This window comes from Pongo abelii, chromosome 1, assembly GCF_028885655.2.
Source record: "Pongo abelii isolate AG06213 chromosome 1, NHGRI_mPonAbe1-v2.0_pri, whole genome shotgun sequence".
Taxonomy (NCBI): Eukaryota; Metazoa; Chordata; class Mammalia; order Primates; family Hominidae; genus Pongo; species Pongo abelii.
The window spans coordinates 225,451,887-225,476,405 of NC_071985.2; the positions used below are offsets into that span (position 1 = coordinate 225,451,887).

The 24,519-nt window shown below is 42.3% G+C and overlaps 3 protein-coding genes across 11 annotated transcripts in view; 2 read left to right on the plus strand and 1 right to left on the minus strand.

Moving 5' to 3' along the window:
- The window catches only part of RERE (arginine-glutamic acid dipeptide repeats), a 466,431-nt gene that overhangs the window by 24,331 nt on the left and 417,581 nt on the right, over nucleotides 1-24,519 (plus strand). Inside the window, exon 1 of one of the 9 annotated variants that reach the window (XM_054556908.2) lies at nucleotides 291-1,010. The exons of 7 other annotated variants lie outside the window; for them this stretch is intronic. The gene's annotated coding sequence lies outside the window, so the exon portion shown is untranslated. Of the gene's footprint in view, nucleotides 1-290; nucleotides 1,011-24,519 lie in introns of those variants that run through there. One more of the 9 variants, XM_054556914.2, reaches the window with a different exon arrangement.
- On the plus strand, nucleotides 1,017-15,875 carry LOC129059746 (large ribosomal subunit protein uL30-like). The gene has a single exon (XM_054557026.2). It carries the CDS (start codon nucleotides 6,637-6,639, stop codon nucleotides 7,174-7,176), a length of 540 nt encoding a protein of 179 aa, XP_054413001.1. The 5' UTR covers nucleotides 1,017-6,636; the 3' UTR covers nucleotides 7,177-15,875.
- Nucleotides 21,205-24,249, minus strand: LOC103889168 (ubiquitin-ribosomal protein eL40 fusion protein-like). Its single transcript, XM_054557056.2, has one exon. The coding sequence runs from the start codon at nucleotides 21,851-21,853 to the stop codon at nucleotides 21,296-21,298; it is 558 nt and encodes a 185-aa protein (XP_054413031.2). The 5' UTR covers nucleotides 21,854-24,249; the 3' UTR covers nucleotides 21,205-21,295.

Below are 24,519 nucleotides of genomic sequence, written 5' to 3' on the forward strand. Positions count from 1 at the left end.
GGATGGAAATGTTAAGGTTGCAAAATACTTGGAGAGTATCACATGCTGTTGATAGGCTTATTGTAGTGATTTTTGAGCCTTGGAAATAGCTGATTTTAAATAGTGATTTTAAAATCACTAGGAAATAGTGATTTTAGGCCTTTGATATAGCTGTCATGAAGGTGAGCCTCAGCCCCATCTGTGAATTTCTCCAGAATCATTCAGTTTAGGCTCCCAGTATCAAAATAGATCCTTCTTTCTTTCTTTTTTTTTTTTTTTTTTTGAGACAGTCTCGTTCTGTCTCCCAGGCTGGAGTGCAGTGGCGCGATCTCAGCTCACTTCAACCTCTGCCTCCTGGGTTCTAGCAGTTCAGCCTCGGCCTCCAAAGTAGCTGAGATTACAGGCGCCCGCCACCATGCCCAGCTAATTTTTGTATTTGTAGTAGAAACGGGGTTTTGCCATGTTGGCCAGGCTGGTCTCGAACTCCTGACCTCAAGTGATCCGCCCACCTCGGCCTCCCAAAGTGCAGGGATTACAAGCGTGAGCCACTGCACTTGGTCTCCCTGCTTCTTTATGTTCCGCTATCCTATCCTCACAGCTTCTTTAAACCTTCCTAATATTGAGAAACATACCCGATGTAAGACACTGTTAAAAAGAATCCAGCATCTGGGGGAGGTGTTAGGGAATTGAATGTTGCTAAAGCACCAAAGAGAGAGGAGTTTGACTATTTTGAGCTCATCTGTGACACCTGTTTTGTTTGGAAAATGCTAATGACACTAGTTGGCAGAGCTGCATTTTTGAAGTTGTTTCATTTAGACACAGTGATAGTCATCTGTCTTCTTTTAGGAAGTGATTGTCTAGGAGTAACTGTATGTGCGCTCAGCACCGGGTCACAACCACCGTGGGATCCACTTACAGAGAAGATTTGTGGAGAGCTTCAGCCTGTTTATGGTTTTACTGAGAAAGGAATTGTGGCCGTTTGATATAATTCTGGACGGAAGACCTCTTATTTGTATTACATTGAATTAGAGGTCAGTATTTGAAATTTTCTCCTTGAGTGGCTATTATAAGAGGATCCCGTAAGAATTGATTACTGTGAAATTAGCCAACTACATAGTGTATTTCAAAGATAAGGTAAACTGTTGGACTTGTGATTACCTGGTTTCTGGTATGAATTACTGAACTTATGTTTGTTTTTATGTGCATAGATAAGGCTATATGCTTGATACTCTTTCAATTATAAACTTAATGGGTTATAAGAATTTATAACTTGGGCTTCATTAAGTGAAGAAGGCGCTCTTATACTTTATCTTTTTCTTTTCTTTTTTTTCTTCTTTTGAGACAGGGTCTTGCTTTGTTGCCCAGGCTGGAGTGGTGCAATCATAGTTCACTGCAGCCTTGACCTCCTGGGCTCAAGCGATCCTCCGACCTCCGCCTCCCAAAGTATTAGGATTACAGGTGTGAACTATCATGCCTGGCCTAATTTATCTTTGTTAAGCTTCACCTGTTCTGTTGATGATAAATTCTGGGAGATGATGGTGTCCTTTATTTGTCTTTAAATGGTTTCTGACAAGTTTTCTTTTCTTAGTATTTTCTATTTTTGTTTGACTCTTAAAGAGTTATAGGTTTGAAACTAATGTCTACTGCCTCTCCCTCTTCTTCTCCTATGATTCCTATGGGTGCCCAGGAGCTATGTGTTTAGTTTGAAAAGAAGAGATTTCAGAATAATCATGTTTCCCATATACTTACACTGATCATGAAAAGTAAAATTTATTCTGAAAAGATAGACCAGTTACTTAGTAAGTGAAATGTAACTTGTTGTAGAAATGATCTGTAATTTCAGGCCATATTTTCTAGGAAGGTGCTGTCATCTAAGTCTCCCTTCCCCTGGGCATTTGGCTGTTAATAAGGGATTATCTGAGTGATGTTTTGGGCTTGCCCATTCATTTGGCAGAATTTTATTTTTTTAGCGTCTCTTGCAAGATATAATGCTAGGCATTGGGGATATAAAGATGAGTAAGATGTGTCCCTACCCTCCTGGAGGTCATGACGAAAAGTGGGGAACAGATATGAAAAAAACCCCACTAAAATACAGACTGAAAGAACTGTAGTAATAGTAGAAACATGATGCTCCAACAATCTAGAGAGTCATTAAGTGTGCATATACTATCTTGGGCATTTGCGTAGCACTTAGGGAGTTAACAAGTTGGTGTTTATCTTGGCAGACCACCTTCAGGTAGCTACCTTTGTGGTGGGTGTGTGACCTCATGTAACTTAAGTGGGATTTTCCATGTCAATAGTTCCTAGGGAGTAGAGAGTAAATCTCTTTTTGGAAGAGGTTATATTCTCCTGAATCCAAAATACCTTTCTGTATGTTTTGTTGTCTTTTAAGAATATTCTCTCAGATATTATATAAGTAATTTCATTTTTTCTGAGTCCCTTCTTTGGAAAAGGAGTTCTTGCCAAATGAAAGAGACACAGTATTTGGTTTTTTAGTTCATTATGAAACCCCTGCCACCCTGTCTCCCTAAAGAAGTAAAGCCTGGGCCGGGTGCGGTGGCTGATGCCTGTAATCCCAGCATTTTGGGAGGCTGAGGTGGGTGGATCACTTGAGGTCAGTAGTTTGAGACCAGCCTGGCCAACATGGCCAAAACCCATCTCTACTAAAAATACAAAAAAATTATCTGGGCATGGTGGCACATGCCTATAATCCCAGCTACTCGGGAGGCCGAGGTACAAGAATTGTTTGAACCTGGGAGGTGGAGATTGCAGTGATCCGATATTGTGCTACTACACTGCAGCCTGGATAACAGAGCAAGACTCTGTAAGTAAAGCCTGACCTTTTTTCTTTCTAGAAAATGGCTTAGTTTATTTCTATATGAAGGATTTGAAAAACTGTAAAAATAATTTATTAGCATCTTTTAAACTGACACAGGGATTACCTTGGAGCTTTATTAAACTCTAGGCTGTTGGTTATACCTATTACCTTCATATTTCTCTTAGTGGTATTAAATCTATTCATTTATCAAATAGATTAATTATTTATTTGTATTATTAGCTACATAGTATAGAAGGTACTGGGGAGACTTGTAATATGGTGGGGTTTGCCCACATTAGGAACACATGTTTTTCCTCATGTTTAATTTTTTTTTGCGGGGGGTGTCCTTTAACTATCTCGCATTATCAGTACATATGCCATTTCCTGTCTCAAAGGAGCACATAAGTCTAGTCCTAATCTTGGTGCTTGAACCTACAGTTTCAGAGAAAAGCAACTGGCACTGAATGCTCTCTGGCTCATCTTTCCACCCAGGATCTGTCAGCTAGCCAACAGGTGTGGGAGGTGTGTTTTCCAAGTTTAATGTTGCTGTTAGTGGGTTACAAAAGAAATAAAAGTTACTGTCTTTGGCCTCAGAATTTAGGAGGGAAGCCTTGCAAGAATACAACATTTAGAGATTTCTAGAACAAAAGTGGAATTTAACCAAGTACTTACTGTTTAGCATAAAAAATTTAGTTCAGTTTCAGGTTAGAGATTGGTGTGGATTAAATAAGTTGACCAAAGATCCATTGAAAAGCTGAGTGGTCCATTGAAGAATGGGTGCTGTTTGAATAGCAGACTGGGAGAGCAGGTTAGGACAGTCCAGCCAGGGGTCGGCCTGAGGCAGGAATGCATATGGTATGCGCAGCATTCAGTAAAGATAACCTGGTTGAAGTACAGAATTTGTGGGGAGGAATAGTACCAGATAAGTTAGGTAGACCAAAGAAGACAGGCTTGGAATGCTAGGCACGGAGTGTCTGTTGGCACCTGAAGGGAATTGGGGCGAGGTAATAAGGTAGCACGTCAGCCAGAGACTGGAGAGTACACATCTGTCTGAGTAATTTTGGCCCCAAATTTGTAATGTGGGGATGGGAAGTGTGTTGGTCAGTCCTGATAAAGAGTTATGTGTGCATCTGTGTGATGTGTTAAAATTGCTTCCTGCCACTGCTTGTGTTTGGTCAGATAGTAGGTTAGGCTGAAGGAAAGAGAGGTAGTAGCCACAGGACAGATAAGCTTTGAGAAGCCAGAGTGGTTGGTAAAGTATTTGGCTTTCATTTAGTATCATATATATATATATATATATATTTTTTTTTTTTTGGTAGAGAGGAGGTCTTGCTATATTGCCCAGGCTGGTCTCGAACTCCATCGGCTTCCCCAAATGCTGGGATTACAGGTGTGAGCCACTGTGCCCAGCCTAGTATCATATTTTATACAAGACAAATTTTACCAAAAATTCTGCCATCAAATATAGAAGTTATTTTAGTTTTTTAAAAAATAATAGTTCACATATTCTGTTTCATGTCTTCTCTTGCCTCTCACCCCGAGTACCTACTGATTCATACCTGTTTATCTCCCCCTCCTTTGCTTCTTAGCTCCTGTTTATGCTTCAGGTCTGAGTTTCGGGATCATTTCATTTGGAAAGCCTCAGGGCTGTGCCCAGGGTGCTCTGCCTGGCCCCTGTACTCCCCCGAGCCATCTCTTATTATGCCTCATTGTAATTCCACCTGTACTTGTCAGCGGCTTTGCTACCCTGTGCACTCTGAAAGCACAGGGACGAGTCTTGTTTGCTGTTGAATCCTCATCTGTCAGGGCTGGTCAGGCACATACGTGCTACATGGTTAGTAAATATTTGTGCAATATAAAAGTTGGACTTCTTTGTTACTATCATTACAGCTTCTTAAAAAAAAAAAAACAACACTGGCTGGGCGCAGTGGCTCACACCTGTAATCCCAGCACTTTGGGAGGCGGAGGCAGGCAGATAATGAGGTCAGGAGTTCAAGACCAGCCTGGCCAACATGGTGAAATCCCGTCTCTACTAAAAATACAGAAATTAGCTGGGTGTGGTGGCACACATCTGTAATCCCAGCTACTCAGGAGGCTAAGGCAGGAGAATCGCTTGAACCTGGGAGGTGGTGGTTGCAGTGAGCCGAGATCGCGCCACTGAGCTCCAGCCTGGGCAACAAGAGGAAGACTCTGTCTCAAAAAAAAACAACAACAACAACAACAACAAAAAACTCCTTGATAAACACCTTTCTGCTTCTATGTAGTCATTATTAACATATATTAAAAATTACTACATTGTTATAACATTATGATGTTATTATAACATATTAACATAACATGGTTGTATTATGTTTTTTTCACATATATATTCTTTAAGTATTTTCCTATTATTGGGCACTTGGCTTATTTCCATTATTCTTTTTTGTACTCTATCTAGTACTACAACCATAAACTTCTTGTACATACAGCACTCCTTTTTAATGCTTTTATTTTTTTGAGACAGGGTCTTACTCTGTCACCCAGGCTGGAGTGCAGTGGCACCATCATGGCTCAGTGCAGCTTTGACCTCCCAGGCTCAAGCCGTCCTCCCACCCCAGCCTCCCAAGTAGCTGGGACTATGGTGTGCACCACTATGCCTGGCTAATTTTTTTATTTTTTGTAGAGACGGGGTTTTGCCGTGTTGCCCAGGCTGGTAATATTAAATTAAGAACGATAAAGGAAAACCATACACCAAAGCACAAATTTTTTTTTTTTTTTTTTTTTTTGAGGCAGAGTCTTCCTCTGTTGCCCTTGCTGGAGTGCAGTGGCATGATCTCGGCTCACTGCAACCTTTGCTTCCAGTATTCAAGCCATTCTCCTGCCTCAGCCTCCCAAGTAGCTGGGATTACAGGCACCCACCACCACGCCTGGCTAATCTTTGTAATTTTAGTAGAGACGAGGTTTCACCATGTTGGCCAGGATGGTCTGGAACTCATGACCTCAGGTGATCCACCTGCCTTGGCCTCCCAAAGTGCTGGGATTACAGGTGTGAGCCACTGTGCCTGGCCAAAGCACGGTTTTTTTTAAAGGTGTGTATGTTTGTTTATATATTGTGTTTAACTTCAAAATGAGTGGCCTATAAAATAGCATTTGTTCTGCCCAGATTTCATTTTACAGGGAAATAAGTGCTTAAGTTCTGACTCAGATTAAACAAATTATAAAATGAGGCAACCATGATACTCAGACAAAGAGAGAGACACTGACAGGGTGTACGGATGGTACCATTTTAAGTAGGTTATTTAGGGATGGCTTCTCTGAAGAGGTGACATTTGGACAAGGCCTTGAACAGGCTAAGGAGCCATGCAGAGGTATAGGAATAGAGCTTTCCAGGCAGAGGGAACATCAGGTGCAAAAGTCCCGAGGTGGAAGCCTGTTGGTTTGGTCAAGGAACAGTGGAAAGACTCTGGGAGAACAGTAGGAGGTGATACTAGGAAAGAGGGGCAGGAGCCAGGTCATAAAGTTCCCTGTGGACCATGCTAAGACCTCTGGCTTTCATTCCAAGTATAATGCCACTGGAAGGTTTTCATCAGGTGTGTGACAGAATCTGATCTCTGTCTTATAAAGATCACTATGGCTGCTGTGTGAAAGTTAGACTGCGCTCTTTACCAGCTGGAACCGTGGAGGGTGTTGAAGAGAAGAAGGTTCCTGCTGTGCCAGAAACCCTTAAGAAAAAGCAAAGGAATTTCACAGAGCTGAAGATCAAGCGCCTCAGAAAGAAGTTTGCCCAAAACATCCTTTGAAAGGCAAAGAGGAAGCTTATTTATAAAAAAGCAAAGCACTATCACAAGGAATATAGGCAGATGCACAGAACTGAAATTCGAATGGCAAGGATGGCAAGAAAAGCTGGCAACTTCTATGTACCTGCAGAACCCAAATTGGCCTTTGTCATCAGGACCAGAGGTATCAATGGTGTGAGCCCAGAGGTCCGAAAGGTGTTGCAGCTTCTTCGCCTTTGTCAAATCTTCAATGGAACCTTTGTGAAGCTCAACAAGGCTTCAGTTAACATGCTGAGGATTGTAGAGCCATATATTACATGGGAGAACCCAAATCTGAAGTCAGTAAATGAACTAATCTACAAGCGTGGTTATGGCAAGATGAATAAGCAAACTGCTTTGACAGATAACGTTTTGATTGCTCTGTCTCTTGGTAAATATGGCATCATCTGCATGGAGGATCTGATTCATGACATCTATACTGTTGGAAAATGCTTTAAAGAAGCAAATAACTTCCTGTGGCCCTTCAAATTATTTTCTCCACAAGGTAGAATGAAGAAAAACCACCCATTTTGTAGAAGGTGGAGGTGCTGGCAACAGGGAGGACCAGATCCACAGGCTTCTTAGAAGAATGAACCAAGGTGTTTACCACAATTATTTTTCTAGTCTGATCAGTTTAAATAAACAGTAACTGCTCTCAAGTTGAAAAAAAAGAAAGTTAGACTGCTGCCAGTCAGAGTGGAAGCAGGCAGACTGATGAGGAGTGTGGCCAGACTCTGCAGGGGACATGCTGTGGGCCTGGGTTAGCGTGGTAGTCGTGGAGGTGATGAAGAGTGGTTGGGTTTGGGATTTGATAAAATGATGTGTTCTGAGATGTGAAAGTCTTACCAGTATTTAAAAAAAACAGCTCAAGGCAGGCCGAGCGCGGTGGCTCACACTTGTAATCCCAGCACTTTGGGAGGCCGAGGTGGGCAGATCACTTGAGGTCAGGAATTCGAGACCAGCTTGGCCAACATGGTGAAACCCTGTCTCTACTAAAAATACAAAAATTAGCTGGGCGTGGTGGTTGGCACCTGTAGTCTCAGCTACTCAGGAGGCTGAGGCAGGAGAATTGCTTGAACCCGGGAGGCAGCGGTTTCGGTGAGCCAAGATTGTGCCATCGCACTCCAGCCTGGGGGACAAGAGCGAGACTTTGTCTCAAAAAAAAGCAGCTCAAGGCAAATTATGAGTTAATTGGAGTTTAAAATGCCTTTTTCTTCAAAGTATGTCATAGATTCTGTATCCTTGAAATTCCTTTGTTGGAGAATGGAACCAGGAAAGGTAAGGACTAGGACTTGGTTGCATTGTGAATCCACTTGCCGATGGAACAAGAAAGATAGAACAGCAGATGTGCGTATTTTCCTCTGTAATGGTCATTGATTTAATATAAAAGATACGTCTGAAGAATGTATGCTTGGATAAGTAATATGCTGAATTCTGGTGTTTGGTGTGATCGTATCAGCCTAGACCTGTTTAGTAGTAACTGTGAAATATGTTGCAGCAATAATAAGGAATGTAGTGGGTGCCTTTCTGCTATTATCAAAATCCATTAACAGGTTTTCCTATGCTTGACTGCCTTTCATTGTTACGCTTTATGGTTCATACTGAAGGGGCGTGTAAATGACTTCTCTTCTATGGTTTCTCCAGGTCTTAAAAACAATGTTGTATTTTGAGTAAACATCTTATTCCATAGTAAGGATAGATGCTAGACAGTTTATGATTTACTTTGGTTCTACTCCCCTACTTTGGATAGGATTTTACCTAGGTGGAGCATTGGATCTTGTTCTTGAGCTGTGTGGAACTTTGACTGGCTTATGTGAATGCTTCACACTGCTGGCCACTCTTTGTTGCTTAAGCAGTAGAGACATAAGCTCATCCTGGGTACACCTTTTAGTGTACAAGGTTCTGTGAAAAGTGGGTGAAGGTACTTGTCAAGCCATTAAATTGTAGTGGACTGTCTTTTTTTCTTTAGCAAAATTTGGTTTTGGGAGTATGAAATTTAAACTTGTGTCTGCCATTTGTAAGATATGAAGTCATAGTATGAGTGTTTTTGGGGTTTTGTTTGCTTTTTTTTAGAGTTGGGGTCTTTTAGGATAGAATTCCCTTTTCCTTAACCACTTAAAGCTTGAGAACAAAGATTTGGAAACCTTTTTTGGGTAACAGATCACTTTATTAATCTGATAAAACTGTGGATTCTGTTTCCAGAAAAAGACATATACATATACATGTTCGTTCAACAGATTTATTCAGCATATATTTATTGAATAGCTACTATCTGCCAGTCATAGTCTATAGATGTTTAGGATACACCAGTGAACAAAAGAGAAAAAAAACTCCAAGCAAACCTAAAAACCCTGCCTCTGTGGAGCTTATATTCTATGGAATCCAATGGGTAATAAACAAGAATGTTATGTAGTAAATTAGAGTATGATAGATGCTATGGAAAAAAATAGATACTGTAAGGGAGTTTGAAAGAAGTGGAAAGATGGTGGTTGTTGCAATTTAAATAGGGGAGTCAGGATAGGCCTCATAGGATGATGTTTGAGCAAAAAGCTAAAATGTGTGGGAGTTAGCTATGTGGAGTTCTGCAGCATGAGCTTCCCAGACAGAGGAGAATAGTCAGTGGAAAGGTCCTAAAGTGGGCACAAGGAAGACAGTGTGGTGGGAGCAGAATGAGCAGGGGGTAGAGTGGTGTGTCAGTTTCCTGGGGCTGCCATTACAAGCACATGCTTGGTGGCTTAACACAACAGACATTTATTGTGCCACAGTTGTGGAGGCCAGAAGTCTGAAATCAAGGTGTTGGTTGGCAGGGTTAGTTCCTTCTGGGGGCTCTTAGGGACGGCCCATTCCATACTTCCTCCTTGCTTCTGGTGGCTGCTGGCAATCTTTGGTGGCAGTCCCCAGGAACTGGGGGTTAGGACTTGGACATATCTTTCTGGGGACCACCCATTCAGTCTACGATGTCTGTTTTGATTTCTGAGGTAGATATTCACCGGTAAGGGGGTGGGGGAAAGTAAAGGTGCTTCTTGGGGCCCTTTTAAGGACTTTGGCTTAAATTGAAATGGGGAAGGCACTGGATGGTTTTGAGCAAAGAAGTGACATGATGTGATTTGCATTTTCTCTTCTTTCTTTTTTTAAAAAATTTAATTTCTGTTTAGTAGAGACAGCTCTCCTTAGGTTGCCCATGCTGGTCTCAAACTCCTGAGTTCAAACAGTCCTCCCACTTCGGCCTCCCATAGTGCATTATTTGCATTTTAAAAGGACAGAAGACTCCTTTGTGGACAGTAGACTGGGACAACAGGCTAGAAATAATGAGATAGGTGGGAGGCTATTATGATAATAATTCATGTGAGAAATGATGGTGCTTACATCCATTTGCTAGTAGACTTGTGAGAAGTATATGACTTCTGGATGTATTTTGAAGATGGAGTGACAGTATTTTCTGATGAGTTTTTTAATTTTTTTAGTCAGAATCTCACTCTGTTGCCCAGGCTGCAGTGCAGTGGTGTGAGCATGGCTCACTGCAGCCTTGACCTCCCTGGCTCAGGTGATCCTTCTACCTCAGCCTCCCAAGTAGATGGGAATATAGGCATGTGCCACCATGCTCAGCTAATTTTAGAAACTTTCTGTAGAAATGGGGTCTCACTATGTTGCCCAGGCTGGTCTTGAACTCCTGGGCTCACATGATCCTCTCGTCTCGCCCTCCCCAAGTGTTGGAATTATAGACATGAGCCACCATTCCTGGTCTCTGATGAATTTCACTGTAGGGTAGGGGTTGAAAGAAAGGAGTCAAGGATGATTCCAAGGTTTGGGACTGTGCAGCTCAAAGGATGGGGTTGTCAGGAGCTGACATGGGAAGGCTGTGTTTAGAGCAGGTTATTTGTTTGTTTGTTTTTTAAGATGGAGTCTCACTGTGTCTCCCAGGCTAGAGTGTAGTGGCGCAATCTTGGCTCACTTCACCCTCCACCTCCCGGGTTCAAGTGATTCTCCTGCCTCGGCCTCCTGAGTAGCTGAGACTACAGGTGCCTGCCACCACATCCAGCTAATTTTTGTGTTTTTAGTGGAGACAGGGTTTCACCATTTTGGCCAGGCTGGTCTCGAATTCCTGACCTCAAGTGATCTGCCCACCTCGGCCTCCCAAAGTGCTGGGATTACAGGCGTGAGCCACCGCACCTGGCTTCTTGAGCTTAGTTTGGACACACCGAGGTTAACGTAGTATTAGATACTCAAGTGGAGATGCCAAGTAGACAGTTTTAAGATGGTGTAAGAGTCTGGAATTCATGTGAGAAACCTGGGTTGGAGATACCTAGTTGTGAGTGTGTGGCAAGTGTAAGTAAAGCTGGGAAACCAGAAGAGATTACCAGTGGAGTATAGGGAAGAGAAGAGAAAAGGTTCAAGGACAAAGTCCAGGGACGTTGGAAAGTCTGAGACAACAGTCAGCAACAAAAGCTGGTAAGAGATCAGCAAAAAAGGAGGAAAACCAATTATATGGCATCCTGGAAGCCAGATGAGAAAAACGTATTCAAGCAGGAGGGGTAGATGAAGTATATCAAAAATCTGCTAAAAATCAGCTTAGGACTGAGAACTGATCATTGGATTTAGCAATGTGGACAGATGATCTTGGCAAGATTAGTTTCAGTGCAGGGTTTGGTTCATCATTCTTATTGGAGTGGGTTTAAGAGAGAATGAAAGGAGAATTTGAGAGAGTGAGTATAGCACCTTTTTAAGGATATTTGCTGTAAAGGAGAATAGAGAAATAGGGTTGGAGCTAGTGGAAATTCAGTGAAGACATGTATAGAAGTAGCACGCTGCCTCAAAATCAGGTATAATTTCAGGGGATTAATGGGTCCCCCAAATCCCTCTGTGAACCTGCAATTTAAAAACTGCTTCTCAGTAAAACCATGAGGCAGTAACTTCATTTCCTTCCTTGAGATTTCTCTTTTATATTAAGATGTTGCATGGTTTGGTAATTTAGATCACTACAAGGAATGAGAATTCCTATGTGTCTTCAGTTTTCTTTGTAAGGAATAGGCCTCGGTAGAAATTGGCCTTACATTTTTGGAAATCTATTTTATGCTAAGTATTTACCCAGGCATTCTAGATGAATTTAATCTTTATCACAATCCTATGTAACAGGTATTATCCCCGTTTTATAATTGTGAGAAAATGGAGGCACGGAGAGATTCAATAACTTTCCCAAAGTAACTCAGCTAGGAAGTGGCAGAGCAGAGTTTTATTTTATTTTGTTTTTTATTTATTTGTTTTAAGACAGGGTCTCACCCTGTTGCCCAGGCTGGAATGCAGTGGGACAGTCATAGCTCACTGCAGCCTTGACTTCCCAGGCTTAAACAACCCTCCTACCTCAGCCTCTGGGACACAGGCATGTGCCACCACACCCAGCTAATTAAAAAAAAAGTTTTTTTTTTTTTTTTTTTTTTGAGACGGAGTCTTGCTCTGTCTCCAGGCTCTGGAGTACAGCGGCACGATCTTGGCTCACTGTAGTCTCCGCCTCCAGGGTTCAAGTGATTTTCCTCCCTCAGCCTCCTGAGTAGCTGGGACAACAGGTGTATGCCACCATGCCCAGCTAATTTTTGTATTTTTAGTAGAGAAGGGGTTTCACCATGTTGGCCAGAATGGTCTTGATCTCTTGACCTTGTGATCTGCCTGCCTTGGGCTCTGAAAGTGCTGGGATTGCAGGTGTGAGCCACTGTACCTGGCCAAGAATTTTTTTTTTTGGTACAGACAAGGTCTCACTATGTTGCCCAGGCTGGTCTCAACCCTCTGGGCTCAAGTGATCCTTCTACCTTGGCCTCCCCGAGTGCTGCGATTACAGACATGAGCTACCGCGCTTGGCCTTGTGGTTCTTTAATTGTGGATGCTAATAAAGTTTGTGAGTGTGTGGCAGAGAAGTGAGGTGTAGGTAGGTGTTGAAGGGCAAGTGGTGCTTGGGAATTCTTTGAGATTTTCAGTTGGAAGATTCTCTGAAAGAGGAAGCATTGTCCTCATGGATTGCTCTCAGATGACATAAAATAGATATAGTAAGATTATAATAGTTTTTATTCTAAGGACTTGAGAATAGCTTCTTTTCCTCCAGCAGAGAGGTAAGCATCCTGTTCCATTGTGTGATAGTTGTTGGCTGACACACAGATCTACTTTTTCTATTTCCAGCAGGTGAAATCACTTCCTCTCCACCTGTACTTTATTTTCTGGTCCTTTTGACAGTAGGGCTTGATATTTTGGTATACCCTGGATGGCATTGTTCTCTTGACTCAGATGACCTAAATTACATGCTGTTTATTGTAAAGTGGTTCAAGGATGCTTTGAGGTCCTAGAGTTAAAAATGGATGCTTCTGAGTCAGTGTGGCTTGAAGAGCATGTCACTGAGGATCTCCTAGTCCAGTGGGATGCAGCATTTGATCTGCTCCAGGTCGCATCCCCTTTTTCTCTGCTGTTTGTGTTAGTCTTTGCTTTCTGAGGTAACTCAGGCATGTACTCACTGTAATGTCTACCCAAAGCCAGTCTCATTAAGACCAGCCAAGGCCAGGAAATGGGGAGGAAATAATACATACGAGGGTGCTGGAGCCCAAATAGGTTGTCCTTTACCCCGAGGTACAGGTCAAATTAGTGACAGAGCTGGCATTAGAACCCAGTCTTCTTAATGCCTAAGTTAGTGACTTAGTCATTTTTTTTGAGATAGAATCTTGCCACCCGAGTAGCTGGGATTACAGGTGCGCAACACCATGCCTGACTAATTTTTGTATTTTTTTGTGGAGATGGGGTTTCACCATATTGGCCATGCTGGTCTTGAACTCTTGGCCTCAAGTGATCTGCCCGCCTCGACCTCCCAAAGTGCTAGGATTACAGGCATAAGCTGCTCCTGGCCACTAAGTTAATGTTTTTTAAATAAATGAGTGTAAGCACTTTTATGTAATCATAAATTTTCATCATCATTATAATGAATGCATAATGTATCATAAGTGTTTTCTGTTTTTTACTGTTGTAACACTGTGGATCTTTTTATTTTCATTCAGTAAATAAGTGATTGTCATTGTTCTAGGCACTGAGGATATGATAATGAATAAATAGAGAAAAATCTCTGCTCTCATGGAGCTTACATTCTTTCTTTTTTTTTGGAGACAGTCTTGCTTTGTCGCCCGGGCTGGAGTGCAGTGGCATGATCTCGGCTCATTGCAACCTCCGCCTCCCGGGTTCAAGCAATTCTCCTGTCTCAGCCTCCCGAGTAGCTGGGACTACAGGCACCTGCCACCATGCCCAGCTAATTTTCGTATTTTTAGTAGAAATGGGGTTTCACCTTGTTAGTCAGGCTGGTCTCGAACTCCTGGACCTCAGGTGATCCACCTACCTTGCCTTCCAAAGTGCTGGGATTACAGGTGTGAGCCACCGTGCCCAGCCTAATTTTTGTATTTTTAGTAGAGATGGGGTTTCACCATGTTGGCCAGGCGGGTCTTGAACTCCTGACCTCGTGATCTGCCCACCTCGGCCTCCCAAAACTGCTGGGATTACAGGCGTGAGCCACTGCGCCCAGATGGAATTTATATTCTAGCAGATAAATGTCATCTCATATTTACAATTATTTCCTTAGGATAGAGTCTAAGTGATGTTACACATAAAACTGTTTAGTAACTGGAGTGGGCGTGGTGGCTCATGCCTGTAATCCCAGCACTTGGGGAGGCCGAGGCAGGCAGATTACTTGAGGTCAGGAGTTCGAGACCAGCCTGGCCAACATGGCAAAACCTCGTCTCTACTAAAAATACAAAAATTAGCCAGGCATGGTGGCACATGCCTGTAATCCCAGCCACTTGGGAGCTGAGGCAGGAGAATTGCTTGAACCCAAGAGATGGAGGTTGCAGTGAGCCAGGATTGCACCACTGCAATCTAGCCTGGATGACAGAGCAAGACTGTCTCAAAACAAAAGCAAAAACAAAACTGTTTAGTAACTGTATCTTTTTCTTTCTTTCTTTCTTTTTTTTTTGGGAGACAAGGTCACAGTGGCATGATCTTGACTCACTGCAATGTCCACCTCGTGGACTCAAGTGATCCTCCCTCCTCAGCCTCCTGAGTAGTTGGGACTACAGGCACATGCCACCACAACTGAGTGGTTTTTGTCTTTTTTGTAGAGACAGGGTTTTGCCATGTTGCCCAGGCTGGTCTTGAACTCCTGGGCTCAAGTGATCCTTCTGCCTCGGCTTCCCGAAGTGCTGGAATTACAGTTATGAGCCACCACTCCCAAGCCACTGTATTTCTGAACATCAGAATCAACTTTCTTTTAAACTCTGTAAAAAATGAAGTCTTCTATAGTATTTTTCTTTGCTTAAAATGTATAGTGTTTGCTGTCTCACATACAAGTGCTATCACAAATTAAACTGAGTAGGGACCTCTGGAAGGAAGTTTAAGTATCATCAGTTCTTGATAAGTAAAGAACGTTTTCACTAGATTGCTAAAATATATAAATAGATCTTGTGATTTTTGGCATGCCTGAGAAAATTTTCAGGTTATTTATTGTAAATTTAACTGCACATCAAGAAACATCTTCTTAGAGCTGAATACAGCAGAGAGACTTTAAGACAACAGTCTATGTGGGGTCATCACAATGAGAATTATTTGATGCTGTAACTCACTGTCTAATACATTAGATAAATTTTATGTAATGGCTTGAGGTGAGTCAGTTCTTGCTGTTTGCTTAGTGTGGTAACTGTAAGAAATGGTTGGAGAAAAGGAATGATTGAGCTGCTGTATTCTTATTACTTCTAATAACCCATTCTTCAGGGTAGATGGTATTACTACTCATTTCCAGATGAGGAAATGGAGGTTCAGAGAATTAATTTGTGCAGGGTATCACTATTAGTAATATAACATTTGGGCTTCAAATTGAGGTCTGGGTAGTTGAAGCTTTTTTTTTTTTTAACCATACCATATACTTTTATTAAAAGTATGACACTTTGGGGCAGGGCACGGTGGCTCACGCCTGTAATCCCAGCACTTTGGGAGGCCGAGGCAGATGGATCACAAGGTCAGGAGATCAAGACCATCCTGGCTAACGCGGTGAAACCCCGTCTCTACTAAAAAAATACAAAAAGTAGCCGGGTGTGATGGTGGGCACCTGTAGTCCCAGCTACTCAGGAGGCTGAGGCAGGAGAATGGCGTGAATCCAGGAGGCGGAACTTGTAGTGAGCCGAGATTGTGCCACTGCACTCCAGCCTGGGCGACAGAGCGAGGCTCCATCTCAAAAAAAAAAAAAAGTATGACACTTTGTTTTCAGAGTGACCTGTCTCAAACTACTCTTTTCTTTTAATTTCATGTAGAAAATGTAATGTTCATTCTCTTCTGTTTTCCTATTTTCTTGATATTTTTCTTCAAGAAGTTCTAAAAATTAAACCTAGGCTTGGGTATTCTCTTTGTTCTTTCTCCCTTCACAGTCACCTCCATTATTAAATTTTAATGGTATAAAACATAAGAAGAATATTTGATGACACTTGATAGTATGTGTTTTCTAGAAGGGCAAAGAGAAAATCTGGACTTCTTAGATAAGCCAATACTTTCCAAAAGTGGAAGCACCCATATAACTTAACTTTTTAAGTAGGTTACAGTGTAAATGTTAGCAGATAAAATATTGATAACTTTCTTTCGTGTTCTACTTAGAGCTCCTTCAAAGGTGAAGTGCTTATTGGCTTCACTCAGAATAAGTGGTTCTAATTTTTGACTTTGATACTGTTTTAACATTCAGTAAAAGAAAGTATTTAGGTCTGGTGTGGTGGCTCATGCCTGTAATCCTTGCATTTTGGCACTTTGGGAGGTGGAGACAGGCGGATAGCTTGAGCCCAGGAGTTCGAGACCAGCCTGGGCAATATGGTGAAACCCCACCTATACAAAAAGTACCAAAAAAAAAAAAAAAAAATTAGTTGGCCGTGGTGGTGCATGCTTACACTCTCAGCTATTCCGGAGGCCGAGGTAGGAGGATCACCTGATCCCAGGGAGGTCGAGGCTGCAGTGAGCTGTGATGGTGCCACTGCACTCCAGCCTGGGTGACAGTGACACCTTGCCTCAAAAAAAATAATAATAAAATAAAAAAAATTTAAGGGGAAGTTGAAACATTGATGGTTTTTAGAAGAAGAGGAAAACTTAGTTACAAAATTTGGTAAGTTGTATATTACATGCTTAATAGAATGAAACAATGTTTTGGGGCTAGGTGCAGTGGCTCATACCTGTAGTCCCGCACTTTGGGAGGCCAAGCCGGGCAGATCACATGAAGCCAGGAGTTCAAGACCAGCCTGGCCAACATGGTGAAACCCTGTCTCTACTCAAAATACAACAATTAGTGGGGCATGGTGGCGTGCACCTGTAGTCCCAGCTACTTGGAAGGCTGAGGCACTAGAGTCGCTTGAACCTGGGAAGCAGAGGTTGCAACGAGCCAGTGTCACGCCACCGCACTCCAGCCTGGGCGACAGAGGGAGCCCCTGTCTTAGAAAAGAATGGGACAGTGAAGAAAGTAACCCGGTAACTTCAGGTGAATGAAAAAATTAGAAAGTTACTGAGCCATTTAAAGTGAAAGGAAATGTAAAGTTTAGGAAATTTATATAAGAAATGGTTTGTGAAAATAGGAAGAATGTATTACTGTGTTATGAATGATAAACAGATGAAGAATTTAGAGATTATTACAATTGGTATGAAAACTATGTACTAATTTGGTGTTTACTTGAATATATTGAAACTAATTATTAACCATGTTTTCAGTGGAAAGATTTCTCAGTTAAGCAAAAGTTTAGCCTGGGTTTGTGAGGCAGTGTGGCATGATTGCTAAGAGCACAGATGCAGAATCCAAGACTACCTGGGTTTAAATCTGAGCTCTACCACATAGAGGCTTTATATTAATGAGGAAATTACTTAACCTCCCTGGGCCTCAGCTTCCTCAGTACAAAATGGAGATAGTAATAATAACTACCTCATAAAATTGTTATTCGAGTTAGATGAGTTAATATATGCAAAGGTTAAGTGATGAAAGAGGTGAAATATTCCATTGTTTATCAAACACACACCATGTGTATTTTATTTATTTTTTGTTTTTATGTTAGTTACTTGTTACCTAGAAAACATGAAATAACCACCATGTGTATTTAATATTAGGTGCTAGAAAATACAGTCAAGGGAAAAAAATTGTTTTTTAAAAAAGTTTATTTATTTGTTTAGTTTTTAGAGGCAAGATCTTACTGTGTTGCCCAGGCTGGAGTGCAGTGGCGTGATTGTAGCTCACTGCAGCCTCTACCTTCTGGGCTCAAGAGATCCTCTCATTTCAGCCTCCTGAGTAGCTGGGACTACAGGTGTGTGCCACCACATCTGGCTAATTTTTATTTTTTTATTTTTTGCCGAGACAGGGTCAGGGTCTTACTTTGTTGCCCAGGCTGGTCTTGAATGCCTAGCTTCAAGAAATTTCCTGCCTTGGCCTCCCAAAGTATTGGGATTATAGGTGTGAGCCACTGTTCCCGGCCCAGAAAAAATTTATGAAGAAAGAAGAAATGTGGCTGGGTGCGGTGACTCATGCCTGTAATCCCAGCACTTTGGGAGGCCGTGGTGGGCGGATCACAAGGTCAAGAGATCGAGACCATCCTGGCCAACATGGTGAAACCCCATCTCTACTAAAAATTAGCCAGGTGTGGTGGCGGGCGCCTGTAGTCCCAGCTACTCGGGAGGCTGAGGCAGGAGAATCGCTTGAACCCGGGAAGCGGAGGTTGCAGTGAGTTGAGATCGCACCACTGCACTCCAGCCTGGTGACAGAGTGAGACTGTCTCAAAAAAAAGAAAAAGAAAGAAGAAATGCTACTATGAAAGGCGATATGGGGCTTTTCACATGATTTAATTCTCCTCAGCTGGAATAATGAAATAATTTTAAGGAAAAGCAGATGAGGGTTGGACTATTGAGGAGTTAAAATACCCACCAATGAATGAGCACTTTCATGTTTGTCATGTTTATATCCTTAAGAAGATGAGATAAAGCATGGTTTTATTCTGTATAATAGACTATTAATTCTTGTTTGATTCTTTTAGGTCATTGAAATAAGTTAGATTTCTTACAGGTTTTAATAGTTTGCCAAAATGATGGCCGGGCGTGGTGGCTCATGCCTGTAGTCCCAGCAGTTTGGGAGGCCGATGCAGGTGGATCAGCTGAGGTTGGGAGTTCAAGACCAGCCTGACACAACATGGAGAAACCCCATCTCTACTAAAAATACAAAATTAGCCGGGCGTGGTAGCCCATGCCTGTAATCCCAGCTACTAGGGAGGCTGAGGCAGGAGAAACGCTTGAACCCGGGAGGCGGAGGTTGGGGTGAGCCGAGATCGTGCCCTTGCACTCCAGCCTGGGCAACAAGAGCGAAACTCTGTAGCAAAAAAAAAAAAAAAAGTTTGCCAAAATGAAGGAGATAATATTAAATTCCTACAAGCAGTGAGTATAAACCAGAGAAAGTAGAAGTGAAATCTGAAAGATGCTGAAATGAAGAAAACTGAGGACCAAAGAAAGACAGGTACAGTTGAGGTTGGAGAACAAATGCATCTCGAGTATTCAGGATTGCTAGTGATTATGGCTAGAGAATGGGATGCCTTGAATGAATGGCTTTAGAGGTGGAGCAAGTTTGACTGCATGTGTGGATTCATGGAGAGAGGACACCTAGGAACCAGGTACCTGGTTAGATGAGTACATTTTTGTTGGATTATGACAGGATCCTGTTGAGAAGGAAGGCTATGAGCTGATGTCAAAGACTTGAGTAAATGAGTGGGAAAGATCACTTAGAGATCATTCTATTAAAATTCTGTGGCAGTTCTTTTGTGACATTTCCCCTTCTCATTGTCTTTGACTATCATTGATATCAAATGTATATACAGCATTGTAACTTCCTTTAGATATAACTTTTTTCTGAGATGGAGTCTCGCTCTGTTGCCCAGGCTGGAGTGCAGTGCAGTGGCGCCATCTCAGCTCACTGCAATCTCTGCCTCCCAGGTTCAAGTGATTCTCCTGCCTCAGCCTCCCAAGTAGCTGGTATTATAGACACGCACCACCACGCCCGGCTAATTTTTGTGTTTTTAGTAGAGACGGTTTCACCATGTTGGTCAGGCTGGTCTCGAACTCCTCACCTTGTGATTCGCCCACCCTGGCCTCCCAAAGTGCTGGGATTACAGGTGTGAGCTACCACACCCAGCTAATTTTTGTATTTTTTTACATGGGGTTTTGCCATGTTGTGCAGGCTGGTCTTGAACTTCAGAGCTCAAGTGATTGGCCCACCTTGGCCTCCCAAAGCACTGGGATTTCAGGTGTGAGCCACCACACCCGGCCAGCAACCTCCTTTCAGCATCTGCTTTCTTTGGACAAGAGTTGTTATGAAGACATATCATCTGGTTATGATTTAATATAATTTCATATTATTGCTATAGCATTTCAAAGCATGAAATATTTCTTGAACATCTCTATTTAGACAGATGTTTTGACTTTTAGATCTTTAAGTTAAGATGACAAATAATAGTAACATTTTTGGACCTTAAAATTCTCAAAAACTTTCTTTGGTAATTCAATCAGCAAAATTCTTTTTCTTTTAAGTTTAGTTGATATTGTATTAAAGGTACAGACCAGATATTCACTTATTTTTTTATTTTTATTTTTTAAAGAAGTAAATTTCTTAGTCACCCAGGCTGGAATACAATGCCACGATCTCTGCTCACTGCAACCTTCACCTCCTGGGTTCAAGCGATTCTTGTGCCTCAGCTTCCCAAGTAGCTGGGATTACACGCGTGTGCTACCAAGCCTGGCTAATTTTTGTACTTTTAGTAGATGGGGTTTCGCCATGTTGGCCAGGCTGGCCTTGAACTTCTGGCCTCAAGTGATCCACCTGCCTCAGCCTTCCAAAGTGCTGGGATTACAGGCATGAGCCACCGTGCCCAGCCCATAAATTTCTTTATCTTTTCTTTTTTTGAGACCGAGTCTTGCTCTGTTGCCCAGGCTGGAGTGCAGTGGCCAGTCTCAGCTTACTGCAACCTCTACCTTCTGGGTTCAAGTGATTGTTCTGCCTCAGCCTCCTGAGTAGCTGCTGGGACTACAGGTGCCTGCCACCACACCCAGCTAATTGTTTTGTATTTTTAGTTGAGATGGGGTTTCACCATGTTGGCTAGGCTAGTCTTGAACTCCTGATCTCAGGTGATCCACCTGCCTTGGCCTTTCAAAGTGCTGGGATTACAGGTGTGAGCCACCACGTCTGGCCAAATTTCTTCTTCTTAGAAACACTGATTTTCCTTGTTGAGTTCCTCAAAGCCATTGTAAAGTTCTTATCAGAGCAAGGTACAGTATGTAATCTAATTTTTTTTCCTTGCTGGATTTGTAAGTTTACTTTGTAAGATTCTTCTTTTTTTCTTTTTTTTTTACACGACTGAGGTTTTTACTCCAATTTTACAGATGACAAATCCAGGGTCAGGGACATAGGGCAGGGACCAATGCCGGTGTGACAGAATCTAGGACAGAGGACCCCACAGGTGGCACAGAATGGAGTGCTGAGTAGAGTCCCTAAGGGAGATGCCCACTCTTCAGCCACCTCCCTGGACAGACCAGCCATGAGGACACCAGTTGCTGCTCCAGTCAACGAAAGGGACACTTTATTGAGGCTCCAGGGCCATGGGGCCTGGGCAGGAGGCTGCCCTTCAAGGAAAGAACAACCTTATTTGACCTTCTTCTTGGGACGCAGGTTGTTGGTGTGGCCACACTTCTTCTTGCGGCAGTTGACAGCACAAGGGTGAAGGCGAGCGTAGCACTTGCGGCAGATCATCTTGTCGCAGTTGTATTTCTGGGCAAGCTGGCGGAGGGAAGGCTCAATAATGCCACCTTGCAGGCGCAACACCAGGTGCAGGGTGGACTCTTTCTGGATGTTGTAGTCAGAGAGAGTGTGGCCATCCTCCAGCTGTTTGCCAGCAAATATCAGACGCTGCTGGTCAGGCGGGATACCCTCCTTGTCTTGAATTTTGGCTTTGACATTCTCAATGGTGTCACTGGGCTCGACCTCAAGGGTGATGGTTTTGCCCGTGAGGGTCTTCACAAAGATCTGCATGTTTGCGTCTGCCGCACGACCGCTGCCACCCGTAAGATTTTTCTTAGAACGATGCTTCAAGAGGATAAAGTAAAACAGAGTTTCATATATCAGGAACAAACATCTCAAGTAGCAATAAGTTTCAGTCCAGTGTAGTGACAGGTTATATCTCGTAATTAAAAAAAAAAGCATATGTTTGTAACTGAGTATGTATTTCAATATAAAACAGTTGAAGCTCCTGCCGTCATAGAGTTTATAGAGATAACAGCTGTCTGTATTTTGGTGTCTTTTCTTCCAGTCTCTTTTTCTAATTATATGTATTACAAAATTTGGATTATTTTACAAAATTGGGTGTATAGATATTACATATGTACATATACATACGACAGTACATACATACAAAATTTTATATCTTTTCCTAAACAGCGTTTGCAGCAGAGTTCTCACAAGTCTCTAAAAACCTATGTTATCTTTTTTCTTTCTTTTTTTTTTTTGAGACAGAGTCTCACTCTGTCACCCAGGCTGGAGTGCAGTGGCGTGATCTCGGATCACTGCAAGCTCCGCCTCCCGGGTTCATGCCATTCTCCTGCCTCTGCCTCCCGAGTAGCTGGGACTACAGGCGCCTGCCACCGCGCCCGGCTAATTTTTTGTGTTTTTAGTAGAGACGGGGTTTCACCGTGTTAGCCAGGATGGTCTCAATCTCCTGACCTTGTGATCCGCCTGCCTTGGCCTCCCACAGTGCTGGGATTACAGGCGTGAGCCACCGTGCCTGGCTCATCTTTTTTCTGATTGTAAAATATATGCTAATTATAAACTTTACATAATGCAAAAAAATATTTAGCAAATAGAAGTTCCTAATTGTTTTGTTTTTTTTTTTGAAACAAGTTTCTCTCTGTCACCCAGGCTGGAGGGTAGTGGCTCAATCTCAGCTCACTGCAACCTCTGCCTCCTGGGTTCAAGTGATTCTCCTGCCTCAGCCGCCAGAGTATCTGGGACCTCAGGTGTGTGCCATCACATCCGGCTAATTTTTTTGTATTTTTAGTAGAGATGGGGTTTCGTCATGTTGGCCAGGCTAGACTCAAACTCCTGACCTCAAGTGATCCACCCGCCTTGGCCTCCCAAAGTTCTGAGATTAGGTGTGAGCCATCACACCCGGCCAAGTCTCTAATAGTTCTCATCTCCAAAATGATAACTGTTAGAGGAGTTCCATGTGTTTTCTCTAAAAAACATTTATGCTATATGCATTTTCTTTTTCATTTCATTTTTTTCCCCCCAGCAGGTGGGTTGTTGCATCTCCTTAGTGGATTCCAACTGCTGTAGTTATTTTCTGTCTTTTTTTAATTAATAGAAATAAGATTTTATTCTACATACTGTACTGAGACCCACTTTTTAATCTTAACCACAAATCATGAACATTTCCCCAAATAGGTGCACACATAGTCTATTTTTTAATAATTACAGATATTCCATAAGAAAACATGTTAGTGTTATAATTTGGCCAGTTTTCAACTGATAGATGTTTAGATTGCCTCCAGTTATTTGCTATTATGAATGATGCTGCGGTTAACATCCTTGTCAATATCTTTTCATAAACCTGTGAATATTTTTACAGGATGAATTCCTAAAAATAGAGTTACTGACTCAAAAATTAGGCATATTTTAGATTTTAGTAGAAATTGGCAAGTTACCCTCTAAAAAAGATTGTACCAATTTTGAGCAGTACATTAGCCATAGGTTTTTAAAATACAGCATTTTATTGAGTGCTTGCAGTTTGCCACAGTGTTGTTCTACGTCACTGTACCCTTCCCTTGTTCTTCATGGAGTGTTAAGTATAGTTGTTTCGCAGATGAGGAAACGGAGGACAGAGCTAGTACGTAGTAGGGCTATAAGTAGACTGAGGCAGTCTGCTTCTCGAGACTGTGCTCTCAATCAGTAGGTGACATTTTCTCTAAATCTAGTTTTGGCCAAAACATTCAGTGATGCTACAATATTGAAAATGTAGGTTTGCATTATTGAGAAAGTAAGGCCCTAATTATCCATAATCCATGGGGAATGATCCCTTACAGTCATCCTTTAAAAAAAAAAAATTTAAATAAGTACCCATTCTGTGTCAGGTACTGTACCACATGACAATACCTTACTTAACTATTTCAATAATATTCTGAAATGAGAATCTTTACTCCGTTATAGGTGAAAACACTGTGTTCAGTGTTATTGACTCTTTGTGTTACAGAACTTTTGGTGATAGTTGTTTCAAGCTTTGTTTTAGAAAATTTCCAATATATTAGTGTACTTAAAAATTAATGGTGTTGGCCGGGTGCCGTGGCTCACGCCTGTAATCTCAGCACTTTGGGAGGCCGAGGCGGATGGATTACCTGAGGTTGGGAGTTCAAGACCAGTCTGGCTAACATGGTGAAACCCCATCTCTACTAAAAATACCAAAAATTAGCCAAGTGCAGTGATGTGCGCCTGGAATCCCAGCTACTTGGGAGGCTGAGGCAGGAGAATTGCTTGGACCTGGGAGATGGAGGGTGTGGTGAGCTGAGATTGTGCCACTGCACTCCAGCCTGGGCAACACAGCGAGACTTCATCTCAAAAAAAAAAAAAAAAATTGTGTAGCCTGGGTGTGGTGACTCATGTCTGTAATCCCAGCATTTTGGGAGGCTGAGGCAGGAGTATCGCTTGAGTCCAGGAGTTCGAGACCAGCCTGGGCAGAGACCCCATCTCTACAAAAATAAAATAATAAAGTTAGCTGGGCATGATAGCATGAGCCTGTAGTTCCAGGTACTTGGGAGGCCGATGTGAGAGGATCGCTTGAGCCTTGGAGGTTGAAGCTGGAGTGAGCCATGACTGTGCCA

What these genes read in the sequence shown, in the direction of transcription:
- LOC129059746 (XM_054557026.2), top strand. Translation starts at nt 6,637, where the DNA reads ATGCACAGAACTGAAATTCGAATGGCAAGGATGGCAAGAAAAGCTGGC.
- LOC103889168 (XM_054557056.2), bottom strand. Translation starts at nt 21,853, where the DNA reads ATGCTTTTTTTTTTAATTACGAGATATAACCTGTCACTACACTGGACT.